Source organism: Saccostrea echinata, unplaced genomic scaffold, assembly GCF_033153115.1.
Source record: "Saccostrea echinata isolate AGI-Se365-2 ecotype Australia unplaced genomic scaffold, CSIRO_AGI_Sech_v1 ptg000028l, whole genome shotgun sequence".
Classification (NCBI taxonomy): domain Eukaryota; kingdom Metazoa; phylum Mollusca; class Bivalvia; order Ostreida; family Ostreidae; genus Saccostrea; species Saccostrea echinata.
Genome location: NW_026889777.1, coordinates 2,506,626 through 2,529,025, shown reverse-complemented (window position 1 = coordinate 2,529,025; position 22,400 = coordinate 2,506,626). Strand labels below are relative to the sequence as shown.

Genomic DNA, 22,400 nt, shown 5'->3' with positions numbered 1-22,400 from the left:
TCAAAATTTGCTTTTAAGCCCCCGCATTACATATCTGTTTAAATGCCGTCTTAACTAAGATTTTCTATTATTTTTATATTTTATTTTTCTGGATAATATTTTTGTTTCTATCCGTTTCTATTCTTCCTTTGCTTTGAATCTGGCAAATTTATGAGAGTAGCCGTACGTCTAGTTTCTATCAAAAATGAATTCCAAACAACATATTTCAACAGAAAAATAATATGCTTATTCAGATTGATATTAACAAATAAGTTCTCATTTGAGGACAGCAACTTAACCAGCAGCTAAAATTGACAGAAGTAAGGATAACTTACCGATGACTTCAAGGTCTCTTTCCTGAGGTTGCATAAGAAAAACCCATCCGTTGTTTATAGATTCTCTTTGTTCTCTTTGTTTGACTCTGGGAATGAATTCAATTTTTTTAAATTATTATTTAAAGAATTTCTTTCAATAATAATTTAAACTGTCAGATAAATTGCAAAAGGCATTGAACATTTCTTGTCAGAGAAAATAAGCTACTGTCTTATATATAGCGTACTATTCTGATTGTTTTATGGTCAAAAGAAAAGATTTTCCTACTTTTTATTAAGGCAAAGATCTCTCCTCATATCAAAACCTTCAATAATATTGTTTGTCGTATATATAGAGAGAAAATCATTAACTTGTATCCTTGGATATATTCCATCTGTTAAAGCACTTTGAATGTATTTGTTTACATAATTACAGCGAGGTTAATAATCACCCAATAACAGTCAGAGAGCTTTTACAATACTTTCACAATCTGCAATCCTATCTTATATATAATATTTCATGATAATGCTTTTATAACGAAATTGATATGGGCTTTATACAATGGGCTATGTACATAAAAGCATGCTCATGCCAATCAGAAATAATAATTTTATCAAGAAAGAGAATGCATATTTTATTTTTGCAATATCATTCAATTTTTTTTCATTCAATAGATGAATGGGTTTTTTTTTTTTTTTATTAAGGCTCTACGAGAGGTGATCAAAAAGTTCGCGAACTAATTGAATTACTTCCTTCAAAGAAATAAAATGAGGGTTTTAAGCGTTCATTATTTTTTTTAAGAAGTCCTCTCCGATTTTAATGCACACCTGCCATTGTTCTGCCCATGCGCAAATCTCGTGATCCAGGCGGTCACGTGATATGTTCCTTAACGGTCTGTTCACAGAAGCTAAAAGATTGCTCCGAGTCTTAAATTTCTTGCCATGCAAGCTATTTTTTATAACAATAATAGTCCAACTGTCAGAAATGGTCAAATCTCGGCAATAGGATGGGTGAAGAAGGATATCCTATCCCAGAATTAGCAAGGTGACCATCACAACCCGGGTTACACCCAAAGAAAAATACCTAGTTACCTATTGTTAACTTTTGTAACTCAAAGTAATCGAAAAATGTCACCAAGAATTTCAAGTTATTATAGTTCATTTTCTAATATATATATATATATATATATATATATATATATATATATATATATATATATATATATATATATATATATATATATATATATATATATATATATATATATATCAAAAGGAAATATTACATTTATATTGATACATTTCCGAAATTTATATCATTGATATTGTTATTGTTATTAAGGTTCCTCATGTATATCTTAAAAAAATTATCGTAGTGCGAGTACAGGTTTTCTTAATGTTAACAGGGATCAGTACTGTTATTTATGCTATCTATTTTTTTTTTGAATACAAAAACAAACTCACAAGATCATCCTACTCTAATTAGTCAGAGGAATTCAAATCCAGTGCAATGCTCCCTAACAAAAAAAATACTATTGTCAATTATAGTTTACTGTAGTTAACTGTAGTTAACTATAGTAAATCAAAGTGTCAAAGTGATCACTATAGTAAATCAAAGTTTTCAAAGTGATCACTATAGTGTCATAGTGATCACTATAGTAAACCAAAGTTTTCAGAGTGTCAAAGTTATCACTATAGTTAACTATAGTGTTTTTGTTAGGGCTTGCAGCTGAACACATGGATGTAGTGGACTCAGTTTCCAACGCATTTCGAATTTATAAAGAATGAATTTCGTAAGAATCTAAAATTCTGAATGAATTTTATTGATTCTTTATCTGTTGCTAAGAAACTTAAATTTTTTTGTTTGCTTTCACACCCTCTCTTTCGGGAATATTTTCCCAAATTTGGGATGCAACCAATTTACAGTTGATATAGTCCTGTATTTGGTGGATTTCCCTGTACTAACTGAGATGCATGATCTCTGTTTTTATGATCTGATTTGAACTAATGGTATCCAGGTTTTACAATTGGATTGGAAATCATGACATTGAATTAATTCCTTAATCTGCAATCCTATAATAGAGGAGGCCTTTGATTAACACTACGCTAAGCCGGTGATATCATCTTGACTGATTTATCCAAATGGCCTTACACAAGCATCTTTCCTGTTATATTGAACTAAATTTCATATTTTAGTGCTATAAATTGACAATGTTAAATGTTTCTGCTAACTTATTTGTTTTGGTTCAGCCTGAAATTAAATGTCATTTTACATAGTTCTTAATTCTGGTACTGTTTAATTAAAGTTTTATTGCTCAACTGAGTCTTTGGCTCAGGAGATCTTTTCTGATAGAAATTTGTCCGTTGTCTGTCGTTGTTGTCGTTGTCGTAAACATTTCACATTTTCATCTTTTTCTTCAGAACTATTAAGTCAATTTCAATCACACTTAGCACAAAACATCCTTGGATGTAAGGAATTCAAATTTATTTAACTGAAGGACCACGCCCTCTTCCAAGGAGAGATAATTAAGATATATTGAACATTTGGTGGGGCCATTTAAAAATCTTCTGCTCAAGAACCACCTCGCCAGAAGAGATGAAACTTCAAAACTTTAATGAAAACTTTCTGACATATATTGCAGATTCAAGTTTGTTCAAATCATAACCCCTGGGGTATCATGGGGTATGAAGAGGCTACTATTCACGATCAAAGTTTTACATGAGTATATATATATATATATATATATATATATATATATATATATATATATATATATATATATATATATATATATATATATATATATATATATATATATATATATATATATATATATATATATATATATATATATTTATGGAAGCATCCTAAGACAAAACAGATTCAAGTTTGTTCAACTCATTACCCCAAGGGGTAGGTAGAGGTCTCAATGGGTGATGAAAGTTTTACATTAGAATATATAGGATTTTTTTTTTTTTTAAAAAACCTTCTTCTCAAGAACAGCAAAGTCATGATCAGTTATATTTAAGCATTCTCAGGTAGCGTAGATTCAAGTTTGTTCAAATCATGATCCCCTTGAGTAGGGCGGAACCACAATATGTAATCTAAGTTTTACATAGCAATTGGCAATTTATAAGCTTTAAAATTTGCATGTAGTATCAATTGGTAAGTGACAAGGAGAACAAGCTTTTTTGACACAGTGAATAGATTTAATTTACTATTTCATGATACATGCAGCCAAACAATAATTCTGTTTTTACAAAAAAAAAAAAAAAAAGAAAAAAGAAAAAAAAAAAAACATACAAACAAGCAAAAAAAAAAACCATTTAATTGACGAGCTTATTTTTTGCATGTGGTGTTTATTGACACGAAAGTAAATAAAATAATTATAGTGTGTCTGGCCAAGAAACAGGAACAACAACATAAAAAAAACAATGGATATTTTTTTCCTAATTTATTTGAATTTGAACGTGTAAATGAATAAACATTGACAATGATTAAAAAGCATAAAAGTACGTACTTCTAATAGATACATTTTAATAGTACATTTTATGTCGAACGCAACTGGCTACAACCATGATTGTACTGAAATTTAATAAGTGCTAAATGTTAAGCTTTAAAAATCAAAACTGTTTAGTTCTGCATTACGTATATTCAGTTAAGAGGGTCTTTTCTTTACTTCTGTGGTCGGCATCTACCAGCACATTCAATTTTAACTATTTTCCAGATATATAACCATACGTTAAACAGACATTTTAAATATACAACATCAATTTGACAACAAAGATAATAAATTTCGCAAAGACAAGACACTTATATTCTCAAGTACGACTATAGTCAGACGCCTTAAAAATATGAAGATGTCCGCGGGTTTTGTTTTATTATTGATTTAAAAAAAGGATATATTATTCTATTTTTCTTGATTGAAATTCAGGGTATTCATTGTGATATAAAAACCCCCAGACTTTAAAGACTTATAAATGCCCCCAGTAACACGACAGAGATTAGAGGTACATTTTTATGTGTATATATAACAGAATGGCGCAAGGGATTAATGATGATAAAACTTGAGATATTTTCTAGAAACTCACAAGAAGAGTATACCGTTTAAATAAAGTTTGCTTGGAGTGGAAGAATGATTGCTTCTCTAGAAAGTCAGCATTTCCCAAAACCTATTGTGCATGTAAAGTCTACATTGACCTCGAGCTCTTTTGCATATACATGTACCACTATCGTTTTGGTGGTATCTTGTTCTTCTTGGCACCTGATCCCACTTCTGGTGTTTCAGGGGTCTGTGTTTTTGCCATGTTCAATTCGTATTGTTTAAGGATTTATTAGATATATTACTATTCCTTATCTTCATCTTTTTCCTTTTGATATGATTTGCGAGGAAGAGTGCAAAAATACCAATTGTGCTGGTATTATGAACGAAATTTTTTAAGTTTCTATTCTGAATATTTAAAAAAAATAATGTTGCTAAGCATTTTAATAACTATATTGTAAGTATAAATGAGTTTTAATGTGATAGATTTGATCAAAAACAATTCAAATTTAAGGACATATGATACAAACAAACTTTTATCAAAAGTCTTGAAAATGTCAACGTAATTGAGTCATGACTGTATAAGTAAAATGGATAAGTTTAACTGCAGAGATTTCAATTTTTCATTTAAAGTTTTACAGTCATGTAATTTAAGGTGACAAAAAGTTATAAAGAGATTGATAAGGATGTTTGCAGAAAGGAAGAATTTTGAACGTCATAGAAAGTTTACAATTTCCTAATATTTTAGAAATTTATTATTCGCATTGTTCATAACCAAAATAGGTCAAACAATATATACCAATCCAGATATCCATTTTTTGTTTGTATCATCTGATCTTAATTCTTCAAACAATTCTCTGTGCGTTAAAATCTCAAATAATTATATAAATGTATATTATTTTCAGAAATTTGTTCACATAACAGCTAAATTAGGTATATTCAGCTGCAGGGCATTTATATTCAACAAATTCATCATGTTTGAGTTAGACTCAATCTGTTTCAAACAAAAATAAAAAAGAACATGCATTTGACGTCATTTCTCTCAAATTTTGGTCTGTTTCTGTCAGCTAAGATTTGTTAGGGTTGATTTATTTTACCAGTCATTGGACATTGAACACTTGATAAAAATACTCAATTTATTTTCATCGATTCCTGTAAAAGTCCTACTTTTATTACAGATACAATATGTAAGGAAAATGGGGAACATTGAAACCTATGTTCTGCTACCGCACAGTTTCATTACCTGTCGTTTGAACTGCACATCAGTAAAAAAGTAAACAAATGGATTTAGAATCCCACTGATGATTACAACATCTGGCAGATATTCTTGAATGATATCCTCCATTTTGGAAATTTTTGCTCGTGGAAAGAAAAATCTTTTGATAGCTTGGATGGATTGAAACAAAGTAATTGTGACGAAACTGGCTACCAAGAAAACAGTAACAAAAGCAAAAGTGATTGCTATTCGCCTATTTTTGTCCGCCTCTATGTCCTCTATTGATTCTTTTGAATGGAGCTGATTTCCTTTTTCTTTTTGAATACTGCTTACGTTTAATGTTGAAGTGCTGCACTCTGATTGTGCTCTTTCGGAGACGACCTTGTTTTTCATCTGCCTTTTTATTTTAGATTTCTTAACAAGAGAATTTCGTATGTTCACTTGAAATACAGCTATTAATATAATAAACGTAACAGTAATTACAAATCTGAAAGTATAAAACAGGAAAAGTAAAGAATTCCCATCATATTTGTTTTCAATATCACATCGAGAAGCATTAATGCTTTCTACTTTTACATATCTTTTACCATAAATCAAACAAACTGGAAATTTTATGACAAAACCAAGTAAAATACAACCCATACATATAATCTTTGAATGTTTTATCGTGAACTGTGTTTTGAAAGGTTTGCAAATTTTTCTGTATCTTTCAAAACCAATGAAAAGTACAATAGAAAGTGAGGCATATCCTACAGAATTACCAACATAGTTAGATATCTTGCATACTACTCCATCTTCTGTGGAGACCTGGTCGTACACTGCTATCATTCTGTTCAGTTCTTTTGAAATGTGAGAAACACATATAAAGAGATCAACGACAGACAGATAAAGAACGAAGATCCTGTAGTTTGAGGAAGGAGCAGTACGTCTTCGAAAGATATGTATAACCACCCCATTGCCAATAATTCCTATGATGTTGAGAATATAAGATATGATTCCCAGTGGAACCCTTTCTATTCTCCCTTCTACATTGTAATCCATTGATAGCTTATGCACCATGCTGAACAATAATTTCGAAAGATGAATCGATCTGAAAGAAAAAAAAACTTTAAAAATTATTTTTGTGCATAGCAGACATCCTAACAAAAGAAATATTTGGGAAGAATGTATTTGCATAATATTATTACTGACTTTGTACAGTCAAACTCGTTATCTCGAAGTCACTGGGTCAAGAAAATGCTTCGATATATCAATATATTGGAGAAATGGATGTTAAAATACAAAAAGTAAAAATAGTATGGAATCCATATTCACTTCAACATATCCATAGTATTCGAGATGTCGGTGTTCGAAATAACGATGTTCAATTGAATTTCATGCTGACAGTGCTATATCAAATAGAATAGTCATCACCGAAAGAAATAGAAAGAAACTAGAACTTGCGAAAATATTCAATTTTTTAGGTTTCCATCTATCTTTAAAATCATAGGGATGCCTCCTAATACGATTTAAGTACTTTTTTAATTATTATTTTGGACATTAAAAGTCTTTGTTTCTAGATCTAGCATGTACATGTGAAGGATTTTTTTTTTCATTTCTTTGGACACTCTCTTCAGTTTGAAGTTAGTGTATTTTCTTCAGAATAAACAATAATAAGTTTTTTTTTTTCATTGAAAAAAGATATGGTATTTGTTCCAATTTCTTTTCATTAAGTAAAGTTAATTTGTTAATCATCAAAAATTCAAATGAATATTAATATTTCTATAATTTCACTTAAAAGTGTCATATTCTTTGAAGCTGAGCAAACGTTAATCAAGACTAACTACCAGTATGTAAAACGATGAAAATTTTACCATTAGGATTCATAATTATCAATATAATCTGCATAAAGTAGCTCATTTTTAAGCCCAGGAAATCTATGAACAACAGTTAAGGGGATGATATATAAGGGGAAATAAAGAAAGAAGAGTTTAGCCATGGAGGCCCGCATGGTTAAATTTAGGTGTGTCATATGCATGGTTAAATGTGCCACGGTCTGGTGAAATTCTATAGCGGAAATGATTAAATTTTTATTGCATTTCAGTATTGACACCTACTTTCTAATGACTTGAGTCGTTAAATCTGTTAATGCTACGTGTGCCCTGCACCTCTTTCTTGAGAGAGAGAGAAAATTGTGCTAAATAAACACAGTCATTGATCGATGTTTTGCTGTAAAGCGTGACAATTGAGCAATTGAGAGTCAATTAGTGGATGCTCAATTTGAGTAGATATCTGAACACAAGATTTTTTCCTGTATACCATATGTTTTGGTAAGTTCTTGTAAAAAAAAAGGATTTACAGAAAACAAAAACCAGCGCATTAATGATTTCTCATAATTATCACCCAACACAGAGAATTCGAATTTTAAAATGTTTTGTCCTCCTGGTAATGAAACTTATATCCATAGTTCCCTTTCTAAGAAATAAATTCTTCAAAACCATATTCCAGTTTTAAATATTTTCAATATTCCCAACAATCAATATGAATTTGAATTGCCATACCAATACTGGATTCCAAAACTCCATAAAAATCCTTCAATCTTCACCTCCCCTTATTTATGTAGCAATGTACCCCTATCACCTGCATATGGGGTTTTTATCTCCTTGTTGATTTGATATGCAAGAGCGTCTTTTACATATGAACAATTTCAAAAACGATGCAAGCTATTGACAAACAAGTTGATGAAACAAGGATATTAACATTCTATGACTTTGTCAGCAAATACAACCTATCATTAAGTCAAATGCTGACTGACGTTTTTCATACTAATTGTTAGGCGATTATTTATACACTGAATTGTCTACAGATTTTTTTTCCTTTTTCCTGACCATGACAAGGAGCACTGTTACAACGAGAAATGTAATCACAACGCAATATGTTATAAACCGATATTATATATTGCATTTTGCGTTATTACATTTTGCGTCTAGATCAACGCAAAATGTAATAACACGATTCGTGGATTATTACATTTTATGTTGTTACATTTTTCGTCGAGATTAAGCAAAACGTAACAACGCAAAATCCAATAACACACTTTTTGGTAGGTCAGGTTGAGCATAATTTTCAATTGGGTAGATGAGTGGATGAGTAGATTGAGTGGATGAAAAAATAAACGGAAAGAACATAAAACAAAAGGAAATATAAACATATGCTGATTCTTACATTAGATCTGATTTCATACTATATTGATTTCATTAGCCATTTAACACCGGTTAACATTCAAAACATAGGTATTGTAAATTATAAACGTGTGTGCGGACGTGTGTGTGTGTGTGTGTGGGGGGGGGGGGTATTTCGTTGATCAGTGTATCATTTTGTTTTTGCATTTTTATAGGCACATGCATAAAATTTAGAAAAGAAATCTATTTATTTTTACTGGCAGGTATAAATATAGCTGGAAAGGGGTTTCTTAACAAATTTTCATACTGTTGTACAAATCATGTGCATTGCAGACGAGCAAAAATAAAATTTTCTCTCTCTGTCTCTGTCTCTCTCTCTCTCTCTTTCTTTTCAGTAATAAAATGGAAGTTTCTGCATGCGCATAAAATACAATGATCAACATAGGAAGTAATCCCTACTCCGACCGCTTCTTCTCGCCAGACACACTCACACATGCACTTCTCATTTGCTAACCAATGTACACATGCATATCAAGGGTTTTTAATGGACCCATGCTCAATCTTTGGTAATTAAGAATGTCAGTGATGGATATATAATACTGTTTATAATTAGACATGTCTATCAAAGTTAAGTTTATGTTTTATAAGTATTTAATAAAATTGTTAGGCATAGAATTAAAAAAAAAAACTTAATTAAATAATGTCCGTAAAAGTGTAAACGTTTGTCTCATAGTCATAGGTGTGTCTGTCTATTTAGTAGAGTGATTTTCCCCATTGTTATATGTTTAAATAAATTTTGTGATGTTTCGCGTTGAACACAATACAAAAAATAATTAAATTTTGTTTTATTACATTTTGCGTTGGCCTCAACGCAAAAATTAAATAACGCAAAATGTAACAACCAAAAGGTGTATTATTTCATTTTGCGTTAATCCGAATGTAAAATGTAATAACACAAAATGTAATAATCCAAAAATAGCGTTATAACATTTTGCGTTATTACATTCTACGTTGATCTCGATGCAAAATGTAATCATGCAAAATGTAATAATTCTAGTTTATTACATTTTGCATTGTTATTACGTCTCACTTTGTAACAGAGCACACTGCGTTTGTGACCGGTCGACAGGGGATGTTCAATCCTCCATGGCATATAATATAAAATGTCAATTGATAATCACGTCACCAAGTCATATGCCGATTGTATGACAAGTCGCGTGGTGCTGTTTTTAGCACTCTCAAGACCACATGAGCAAACAAACTCTTAGAGAGAGAGAGAGAGAGAGAGAGAGAGAGAGAGAGAGAAAGAAAGAGCAAATTACAGTAAGGGCCTACTCCAGATTTCTTCTCTACTAATATTAAATTTTGATACGTATACTATACATGTAGTATATTAAAGACCATGCAGTGGAAAGTTTAGGCATAATGTTAAGATGTCAGCGTCTGTCCTTCTCTTCACTTGCGTGTTTGTAGTTCTTTTTTCCCCCAAAATATCACTCCTTCATCAGGTTTGGTTCAATTTCAATTAAACTTGTCATACAACAGGCAACATAAGTTTAGTAAATTGGTTTCCGTCAATTAAATTCGTCGAGCAATGTTGCTATGTTTACTTAAAACATTCTGTGAAAATCTTTCAAAACGCTCATTGTCGTACAATTTTGGTTTGACTAGATGAAATTGAATTTATACCACTACCGACAGAAAATATATTTTAGTTTCTACTGACAACCTACAGGTTTATAGAAGAAAGAAATACTTTGTTCAAAATCCCGCATGAAGTAGATGTACGTCTCCACCCCACCCCACCCCCTTTTTGTAAAAACTTGAAAAATCACAATTTCATTAATTGACGTTTATTGTGAAACCTGTTAAACTATTTTGTGGATATTGTACTTCAGATGCTCTTATTTCATTTCCGTCAAGGATAAAAGGAACGAATATGCACATTTTACTGATAAATTGATTTTTTTAGGGGGGGGGGGGTAAAAATTCACAGGTACTTGGGTCTTGGTTTATAAATATGCATGTACCTTATTGATATGTAAAAAATGTACTTTACTTTCTTTACATATCAATAAGGTACATACATATTTATAAACCAAGACCCAACTACCTGTGTAAAATTAGCTTTTAACGCCTTATAAATAGGCCGAGTATTTGATACAAAAGACTGTATTCAGAAAAAAAATTGAATTGTATTGATTAAAGCACAAAATTTTACAGCTTTAATTGTATTGAACAATGCCTTATTCATTAATTTTCTCCTTTCATGTAAGCAAGTTTATTACGAAGTACAAATTGTACTTCGGGTTTGTTGCCACGATGCTTTCAGTACGGAAAATACAAATTTTACCGACCTTGTTCTTTATTAAGAAAACCTACTACATATTTGTAATAGTCTTTCGATATATAAATATATTCACAACTTATAGTGTTATGATTTACCATTATTTCAATGATCATTCAGACAAAAGCTTTTTTTTATGTTCATGCAGCTATAATCACCTCGTTTTTCTTTTAAACATCGGGCTCGATGCTATATGATGTTCTAGAAGCTTCCGTCGATATAAAGATCGGTGAATGAAGAAAATAATTTGCACATTTTCCTTTTTAATCGGTTATCACAACTTATTTCTTTCATATCATTTAAATCAAGTTTTGATTGAATAATAAAGTGATGACGTTTTATGAAATAAATAAACAATTGTTTGTTGTCAGTTTCATTAAAAATTTCCAATAACTTAGATCCACCAACCGGAAACGCCACCGTACTCACGTTTTTGCTATTTCATGGCTGTTTATAGAAAATGAAAGTAGACTTTTAATTTAATGTACGAAACTAACTGTATGAGTGAAATCTAAGTATAGTTTACGGACATCTTGTATATAGTGTATTATTAGAGGAGTAAGTAAGAACTCTGATGCACCCGGTTCGGAGTTTATTTGCAAAATTTATTAATTTGTAAGTATAGATTTTGAAAAGCCTCTGTAGACTTCAGTAAGCTATAAAATATTGCAAAATATTTTTTTTTACCTCAATTTGTGGTGTTGCCATGGTAAATAAAAATATATTAACCATTCATTAAGTGAGGCCTAGAAGCTCGAACACATTTGGGCTTTCGATCGAATTTTGCTTTTGCGAAGCTTCCTCCATAGTTAATTTTCAGATGTAGAGAATCCTGGCATATATGCCTTTAACTTTTTGTAATGAAATATGAAGATAACGAACAGTATTCAGTCTCGAAAGTCCAATGTAACTAAGCAATCAAGAAGTCAAACTTAAATTGTGTAGTTGAACATAAAATCAATGGACTGATTCACCGTAGGTTACAGAAAGTAAATACCATTTCAGGTTACTTGATCCTCTGATAAGAAAGATATATCTCACTGAGTGAAATGACTATTATTTCTTTATAAAATTGTCAGGCTAATGTGGCATTCCTGTCTAATTTAGTAGTAGGGTGTTCGCTTTGTGATAAGGAAGGCTCAGATTCAATTTTTTCGTTTTCAGGGCTGCGTCAAACCTAAGATGTAAACATAGATAGTGACTGTTCCTTCGCAAAGCGCCACACATTAGAAGTGAAAGTCACGAGGCTTTTGGATTAGAACTTAGAATCGAGGTCCTGAGTCAGGGTAGGCGTTGACTTGTTCAGAACACGCACTACTCAACTGGGCTCAGAATCCGTGTATAGGTCTAAATTTGAAGCCTTTCAACGACACACGATATCGTCTCTATATGAGTGAATTTTTTTTTAATGATACGTTAAACAACATGCAATCAATCAATCTTTTGGAAAATCTAAGGAGTAAAAGAAAATATAATCTGAGTGAAAAGAAGGACAATGAATTTTAATTTAAAGCTAATTTGATTAAACGTAAACCTCACTTACCTTAGATTTCTAGTGTCCTTTCCTAGATTATGTGAAAGACCCTATCCCTATATATAATTTTTTATTAGGGATACCTTTTTAGATATCTACCTATCTATTCAAATGGTCTCCTATCCAAATGAACAGATTTTTTCAGCATATTTATATATTTACATGGTTTCCAAGAGGAAATTAAAGACTAAAGCCATTCTTCTGGTCAAAATTGGTCTGAATGATATATGATTAATCAAAAATATCTTCAAAAATAAAGACAAGAGCTCATTATTTTCTTGTTCTTAGACACATTTAATATGCATCCAAATAGTCTTTTTGATAGTATTGTTCGAATAATTCTGTCCTTTCTAAGTTATGTTCTTCAGGTTCTTTGAAATATAAGATTTATAATTATATCCTATGATATGCCATTCAGATACACTTGTAACATAATATCATATAATGAGTTTCATGACAAATATATGTATGATGCTTTATACGATGTCGTCTTTGAAATAAAAATGCTATTCAGAAATAACATTTATTTGAAAGAAAAGGATCATGATCCCTTTATTCCATTACTATTCGCACATTTTTTTGTTAAGCGTAGCTTTGTGGCCACATAATGAGAAAAGCAAATGGCTTTAAATTATTCTTTTGATATTCTGTACCAACTCTCCAGATCTTTTTGTACAGCTACCATGAGGACAATTAATAGAAATGAGATCTCTGATGAAAACAATTGACAAAAGAAATTATTTTTTTTTTCTCTTCATATTGCAAGCGTCTCCTTATGAGTGAAAAATTCGCGAGAGGGACGTTAAACAACAAACAAAAAAGCATATTGCAGGCGATTCTGTCAAACCATTACACACATGGACAGTTCATTTAATTTGTTTTCTAATTGAATAGCATAAAAATATTCCATATATGTTGTATGGCATAAATATTCATTTTGCAATTTGGTGAAAATGTGATTTTTTTTTTTTTCCCCAATCAAATTTGAAAATAATCTTTTTCTTTTGAATTTGGAACTAAATAATCATTGGCTGATATAATCAGCATTTAAGTGTATCTACGAACATGAATTTATGACACCTTTTTGTTTTTAAAAACATATGAATTATTAATTTAAAAAACTGGTATTCAACCAGCCGTTTATAATCATAAGCTTAAGGCACGCAGAATTTGTGCTAAACCATTTCTTCTGAGCGCATAGAGAGAATAAAAAGAGAGTAAAAGAGAACAAAGTTGTCACTCAGAAAATGTTAATTCATTTCGAAAAAGTAGCATTTTTCTTTGCTTATTTGGAATTCCAATTTTTGTACGGATATGCAGGTAAGTCCATTACGTTTTAAAACATTTAAAAGAAATATTTTTGAAAAACTCTTATTTTGAAAAGAATATTGAGTTTTAAAAAAGTGAAAACAATTTTAATGAATTTTCATTAGTATCAAAGTGTTGCGGGGATGTTTGACAAATGACAGTTATTGCACCCTTGGTTCGAGGGTATGACTGAATTTTTTAGTCGTGGAGTTCATGACTTTATTTTGCCTTTACTTTGTATTAATTCAAACGTTGACAAATGATGTAAAATCTTATTCCAAATCCTTTTATAGAGCTACTGCAATATGCACTTTCAGAGAATATGAGAACAGTGAAATCATTAAAATTCTTGGGGGTAAATTTTCGTGGATTGTTTAAATTTTACAGGTTCGTAGGGACGTAATTTCGTGTTTCTCTTATTCCTACAGAAGGGCATATGACTTTGTAATCATACATGTAGTTTATTAATTCGTGGAGGATGTTAATTCGGAGATAAGAGGTACCCAAGAATTCCACGAAAATTAAGCCACGACAAAATCTAATGACTCCACAGTATAATGTTGTTATCCTGTTGATTAATAAATGTACCACATTCTGTCAAAACTCATGTTTTATGTTAAGAGGAAACAATGATTATTATTTATTTTTAGTTTTTGCGATTTTTTCCATGATATATTGATCTGTAATAGAATTTTGAAATAAAACTAATGTCCAAATAACTGTATCTCACATCCATTCTCAATGACCGTGTAGTGTAGGACAGCGCCGCGAGAATTCAATCGGCATCGAAAGCAAGTTTTCTTGACTTGCCTAGATGGCCGAGCGGTCTAGCAAGCTGTTTCTGTACTGGTAGGAGACAGAATCCGTAGGTCGAGAGTTCAACCCCGGGTTGGGGCGGAAGTGGGTATACTAATAAATGTGAATTTCTCTGTGCTTTCTATATTAATATATATTTATGTTATAAAACGTGCTTTATAAATAAAAATTAATTCATTACAATATGTATCGGTAACGATCCTCTAATAAAACTAATGTCCAAATAACTATCTCACTTCCTTTCTCAATGACCGTGTAGTGTAGGACAGCGCCGCAAGAATTCCATCGGCATCGAAAGCAAGTTTTCTTGACGTGCCTAGATGGCCGAGCGGTCTAGTACGCTGTTCCTGTACTGGTAGGAGACAGATTCCGTAGGTCGAGAGTTTAACTCCGGGTTGGGGCGGAAGTGGGTATCCTAATAAAAGTGAATTTTTCTGTGCTTTATATATATATATATATATATATATATATATATATATATATATATATATATATATATATATATATATATATATATATATATATATATATATATTACGTCATAAAATTTCTGTTTCAGATTATGTATTATTTCGAAAGGCAGCATCCGGATTAGAATTCATTGAACCGTCCCTTGCTCTCTGGACAGGCACCACAGAAAGCAGGACTCATTGTAGTTTAGTTTGCTCAAAAGAGCGTCAGTGCATTTCTCTATTATACAATAAAAACAGTCGGACTTGTCAGATTTTAAATTTTCATCATAACTTGGACAAACTTGGAGACGAAAATAAAACTGAATATTATATTATGGACAAAGCAAGCAACAAAAGACGTAAGTACATTATCTGAAGGATTATTCTCTGTATAACATCAACATGGAATAATATCAAATCATCTGTAGCCATAGGTTAGTATGTTAGTTGAAAAATGAAGATCTTTCTAGGATATGTCTAGTATGTAATTGTGCTTTAATTTTAAAAACTAAATAATCAAGGGTCATGCAATGATGATTTGATAAGGTGCAACGTAAGTTTTGTATCTGCAATGTAGACACCAGGATCCCGATTTACAAAAGAATTTAGGACTACGACCAAAGTGTTATTTTAGGAATAACTTGTTTTAAGGTTAATTTGAAAATCAGCTCTTTTGTAAAATGGGACTCTGGTCTTATTCTCACATCCCTTAAAATTAATAACGTCACTGTTATATGAATAGAAGACAATCTTACATGTACGGATCGAAAGCTTTTCATTTTTAAAAGCAGCGGACACATACTCAGTGACTATAACTTTGCATATCAGCAATGTCTTGGAACACCTCCCCAAAGTAATTCCCGAATATTGAAAGCACAAATGGGTTTGTCAGGAGTTGCTAGCAAAGATGAGCTATCTTGGGCTTATTTAATGTACACGTAATACTTACTCTTATCAACGGGGTAAAGACACATTTGCATTGCCGTTTTATTTACTCTTTAGTTTAAAAAAAAAAAAAAAAAAAAAAAAAAAAAAAAAAAAAAAAACTTCTTTTTAGTGATTTGAACTTACATGAAAATTTTAAGCATTTAAAGACAACGACATCTTTCGTAATCTAACATGAAACAGCTTTGTTAACAACTCTTTTATGTTTTGCCGAGTGTGTTCGATGTGCTAATACTGCACACATCAGTGAACACGAATTGACAATACTATTGTGTTGTTTTAATTGCTATCTTGCATTTCATTTCTGAATTTTCTTGATTATAGTTTTAATATCTTTAAATTCATTCAACCCACATTTCTAATTTTTCTTAAATATGAAAAAGGATAAATTTTAATTTGTTGAAAAAGCAAGTATGCAAGGCAATCAAACACGCCTGGAATTCGCAGTTTTGATAATGTTCAGACAAAAGAAGTTTCTTTAAGATGTGCGAGCACATTCGATAAGTCATGAATTTTATCGAAATTGTTTAAGGATATTACTTTCAAATCTGTGTTTATGTCTCTGGAGTACATGGGAAATTGCGTTAGACTTGAATTCGCGTGATTTTGATTGAGAAATAGGAAATGGTACAGTATGTGCCTTAAATTTTGTAACTGTGCCGAAAAAAAAATTATTTTCAGAAACTTAATTATAAGTGCATTAAATTTTGATAATAGATTGATATTTATACCACTTCTTTCATCAAAGTTGTCTAGTGATACTTCTGCAATAAATTAGTTTGTTTTTTATGTTTTAAAGAAAAGTCTATTCCAGCTGAAAATGGCCTCTTTTAAAAATTCATTTGTTTTTAAATTGAATTTTATTTATTAAGTACCTTTCAAAGTAAAAGTAACAAGGTGTGTTCTTGACAATGAGTTCATTACATATTTGCATTTTAAATTAAAGGCTTGATGCTGTACAAGGGATTTATTGTCATTGATTATGATAACGATATTTTGCGAAGCCTTTTATCTTTTAAACACGACTTGTCACAGTTAATTAATTACGAATATTTTTCTGTTCTGTGATGACTAATCAATATTATCTTAGTTACATATATTTATACGACTCTTTGTATTCCTAGAGAATGCCATGCAGTATAATAGGGTGAGACGTCTTATGTTTTAAAATTTTGGTCTCAGCATTTAAAGGGATCGTTCCCAAAGTTATGTGGTCTAATCAGCACAGGATGCTTTATTGTATCTTTTTACAAAACCTGAATTTCTTATTAATTTTTTTTTTTCAAAAATGAGGATTAATACCAGTCGAATTTGAATTTTTGGCTTGATAACGGGGGTATAATAAAATGGTGATGATGATGATACATGTTATAGTAATAATAAATAAATGTTCGAAATTATCTTCCCCATTTGATATAACATAAAAATGATAAATGATAAAAAAGTGAGACCCCAAATAGTGATAAAAAAGTGAGACCCCAAATAGTTTATCAATAATTATTTTGTTAATCTCTGAAAAGTCTCTTGACGTACTTAGTCCATAGCAAACAATTAAAAGATTATTAGGAGGCTTATTCTCTAAGTAATAAAAGGATCGCGAGAACTTTAGTTTACGACCATTTACACTCAGGATTTAAACATCGCTTATTAGGATTCACCCACGTGGATGACAATTGTCTACTAGTATTGATTAGGACCTGTAGAAAAATGAGCACCAGACAAATACGAGACATATTACATGTATCAAAATTTCCAGATTTCTACAGGTGCGAAATATAATTTACAGAAAAAGTGTGATTCTCTTTCAGTTTATTCCAATTAAAATGTTTCTGTCTTAGCTTTAGATTTTGTTTTAATCATAATTTATAATATTTATCACATGAACTGTACTATTTGATCGTGAATTATAGGACACTTTGACACTTTTGTCAAAATTAATATCCTTACAATGATTTTTTTTTTTATTTTGTTGGTATTCATATGCTTATGATTTAAATAGGGCAATATACTTGATCTGTCATCGTTAAATGATATTTCTGTAACATAGTTTTAAAATATTATTATCACTGTCCACCTTATAAAGATATGAAAGACAGAAAGATAAGAAAAAAGAGAGAAATGAAGAAAGGTTGTATGGTTGGATAGATGGATGGATGGACGGACGGACGGACGGACGGACAGATAGATAGATGCAGATAGATAAGGATCTTAATTCATTGTTCTTTATTTTATTGTATGTTTATGAAGTACCCCAGTCGTGTTCAGACATCGCCGGATGTGCTGGTATAAATACTGATGGTGAGTACTGGTTATACCCTCCAGCAACGAATGGAAAGAAAGTGAAGATTTATTGTCACAACATGCAATCAGATCCAAAAGAATATGTCACTCTGAAGAATGGAAATACCTTTATTGAACACGACAGTTCAAACTGGTTGAGTAAATTTCAGCGCTGCTCGACCACTTATACTCCTCCGTTAAAGAAGGCAGAATTTACGAGAGTGGCCATAAATATAGAGGTACTGTATTAACAAAATTTAGTTATTTCAGAATCTTTTAAATCAATGTTGCATGTAAACAGTTTATAAGCTAAGATTTGCTTTGTCTTATACTAGTATACAGTTTTCAGATAACTAGTTTTGGCATAAAATAGACAATACCTTTAGTAGAATAGATTTTAAAGTTTCGACCAGACTCATCAAAGATATTTTTGACGATTCCTATTCTGACACCATATGTTTCATTTCCAAATGTACAAAAATTTGTAAAATCTCCGATATTTTGATTACCAAAAATCATTTTAATAGCAACTTCACTGGACAAAGTTTTAATACCAAAACTTGTAAAGATCTGAGTTGAATGCCTATTAACGTTATGTATGGAATTGAATGCAATCTTTGTGGCCTTTTTTTATGTTGGAGAAAACCAAGGGCTCTCTCAACAAGAAAATATCGGGACATGAGTTTGAAATAAATGATGGGGGCCATCAACTTCTTTATAAGCATTTCACTGGAGTCGCCCGCATGGCGCAGAGGTTAGACGGTTAGGTCTAGAGTAGCGGTGTAGAAGTCTCGTAATCCAGCATAATATAAGTTGAATTATACGTTTCAATACAAGAGCCGATATCATATTGTTTGATTTTATGTAATCAAAGTGACTTTATTTACAAAAAGGAAAATGCGTCTGTCCGAATTTACCCAGGGTCAATCTAAAAAAATCTCCGTTTTATATACAAAATACCTTGTAGCCAGCTCTTGGGATATTTCACAACCATTGCATTTTAAATTTTTAATTATAAACAATATCTACATTGCGTAGATATTAACTATCTAGAAAAAATCTTACTGAGTGTTCTTGTTATTCCTTTTCTTTCAACTATAGTCCAGCTGGACACGCCATTACTGGTGATGTAAGTATAGTTCAAAATTACGAGCTAACGGATGTTTTTTAAAGAGGTCCTAAATTCAGGTAGTCATGATCTTTTAAATGGCGACAGAACTTCATTTCTATTATGAATACAGTAGAGGTATTCACTCCATTACTTTTATACCAACATAAAAAACAACAACATGCTATGCATGACAGCTAGCCGAGCGTGCGCTGGACGCCGTATTTTATTGACAGTCTCCACAAAACAATAAATCAATATATACATACAGAACATTGTATGACGAAATAAAACCATAAAATTTGCAAAAACTGCTGCATATATTATAATTATATACACTGTAATATGAAAATTTTGAAAAGCATCAGGGCCGGCCAGGAAAAACTAGAGATAAAATAATTTTAGAAACTCTAGAAACCTGTGTCCGTTGCCTAGTGCCGCTGGATGCAAAAATAGTTGCGACGGACCTCACAATCTACTTGTATACCTGATAAAAAAAATTTTCTTATATCTACAAGTTAGGAAAACTTTGATGTTGCTCGCTTAAATCGGCAGCTAGAAGTGACCAACCTTTAAAACCAGTTCTCTATTATACATCAAAATCAATTTCTATTGGTCACTCTCTGACCAATCCACACTACATGTGTATAAACATCTTGTCATTAATACAACATTTCCCCCCTATACTATCGAAACGAGGGAAAATATCAGTATTCACTCCATTACTTTTATACCAACATGAAACACAACAACATGCTATGCATGACAGCCAGCCGAGCGTGCGCTAGAAATTACAAAGTATGGGCAAAAACAACGACTGTGATTACAAACCAAGAGATTTAGAGACTTGCAATCGCTTCTCAACTGAATCAACAATATATCCGTCTTTTGAACTATCAGTTTTCCAACTGCCATGTCTTTTGAGACATCTATCATCAACACTAGCGTTTGCAGCCACAGTCGCTCCCCCCGACCTTAAAGAATGAAGCCCGATATCAACCTCCCCAACAACAGATTTAATAAGTGGTATTATGTTATTTCTTGCAGCAGAATAACTTATCTTTTTATTTTTATAAATCAGTTTACAATTGTCTTTTGACCTAAAAATAGGTCTGAATGCAAAAAAAATGTTTATAATCCACATCACCAAGAAGCTCCAAATAGCGCTGGTACATGCTCACCGGACAGGCAGGCATATCCCCTTTTGATATAAGTACTTCATTCCCTTGCCGATATTGATCTGTCTTACTTTTTCTGATGCATATCACTAAATAATCGTCACAAATTAGTACATCGTTGAAAAAGAGAGAGCTTAACTCATCAAATCGGAAGAAACCAGCGAAACTAAACAAAATCATTGTGAGATTTCGATTAATTAACAAATCTGTTGATTCCTGGAACTTACTACATAATTCTATTAACACTACTTTGGTAATCGGTTCCTTTTTGTTCACAGTTTTAGAAACTTTTCTCCTTGCTGCTTCCTGTATAGATAGAAGAAATGAATTTTTAGTAGGATCTGTAAAACCCAAACAGTCATGCGCCCACTTGATCCCGTACACAGCCGAATTAATTGGATGTTGCGTTGTGCCATTATCTAAAAGGTGTGTCAAATACAATGCAACGTGAATGGGGTTTGCCGGAAGTGCTCTTTGTCCATGTGATTTGATGAAGGTCTCCCATCTTTTGAAAGCGTTAAAATAGTTTTTGTTCGTGTTGTCACTTTTACTTGATAATATCAAAACACTCATGTGGGGGCAAATGTCGTCCAAATAACTGCCAGGTTTCACTCCACTGTCCAGCGCTACCTTTCGAACTCTATCCTGCAATCCCATTCCTGCAATATCAAAATTCAATTCTTAAAAACATCATATTAAACAAGCCCCTCTTTACAAAAAATCCCGTTTCCCCCTCAACTTCTACACACAACATCAACATTTTTAAGTTTTGCTACATTTTGTATACCAAATGAAATTTCCATCCTTACAGACCAACATTGGCCAGAAGGGTGCAGATTTCCACTCTGGTATTACCAAAGTACACTTACACTTCTCAGATTCAATTTTTCTTACACATCTTTGTATCAGACAAGGTGGTGGTACAACCCAGTTAACACAATCTGACCATACCTCTTCAAAAGAATCAACTCCGCTTGATTCAGCGCACCAATATTTGGAATTGAATACCTCACACTTACTGTTATATTTAGAAGCAAATCTGTCACATGTATGCTTACCCCATGCTTCATCAAAAACTCAAACACTCCCTGTTTAATAGCCCAATCATCACAATCACTCATGATCATCCTGCTTAGTGTATCTGCTTTCTTATTAGCAGTTCTAGGCAACCATTTACAATTCAACTGAATATTCTCCTCCTTACACAGCTCATGCACAGACATAGCAATGTCCTGCAAACACTTATTTCTACTACCTACCTTAAGTATGTGTGGCACATTCTTGTTCTCTGAATTTACTTCAACTGAATTGCTCTTGACCAAATCTACCGAATTATCTAAAATTCTCTTAACAGTTTCCAGTTCCCTCCATGTGGAACTCTGTCTACATTCACATTCATTCCAAATACCATACCATTCAAATTCCTTCTGTTCATCCTTTGAACTTAGAGTCAAATGACCTCCATATCCAGAATCTGAACCATCACAATATACTTCAATTTGTCTGACATCTTTGTCCATGACCTTACTCAACCGAGCGCCCACTTCATTCATGCTTTCTAAATTTTGTAACCAAAACTGAAGCTCCTCTACAGCTTCCTTACTCAACATAATATAAGAATTCCAACTGGATCTTATTAAAATGCAATAATACATATACCTGGTTCTGAGCCTAACCGCATCACCAAACACCGCTTGTGTTGAAATGATCTGACCGATTACT

General features: G+C 31.9%; 2 protein-coding genes across 2 annotated transcripts in view; one reads left to right on the top strand and one right to left on the bottom strand.

Moving 5' to 3' along the window:
- Positions 1–22,400, top strand: part of LOC133194017 (tripartite motif-containing protein 5-like) — a 138,637-nt gene that overhangs the window by 5,134 nt on the left and 111,103 nt on the right. The gene's annotated exons all lie outside the window — the stretch shown is intronic.
- Positions 20,043–21,337, bottom strand: LOC133193625 (integrase/recombinase xerD homolog). Its single transcript, XM_061329580.1, has 2 exons — positions 20,643–21,337; positions 20,043–20,500 (listed from the first exon to the last, which is right to left on the bottom strand). The coding sequence occupies exons 1-2, from the start codon at positions 21,333–21,335 to the stop codon at positions 20,324–20,326; spliced, it is 870 nt and encodes a 289-aa protein (XP_061185564.1). The 5' UTR covers positions 21,336–21,337; the 3' UTR covers positions 20,043–20,323.

Bases quoted from the DNA above. Each gene is read 5' to 3' on its own strand.
- LOC133193625 (XM_061329580.1), bottom strand. From the start codon at position 21,335: ATGGGATTGCAGGATAGAGTTCGAAAGGTAGCGCTGGACAGTGGAGTG. The intron at 20,501-20,642 runs GTGGATTATAAA...GTTGTTGGGGAG, and splicing joins ATTTGGAGCTTCTTGGTGAT to GTTGATATCGGGCTTCATTC.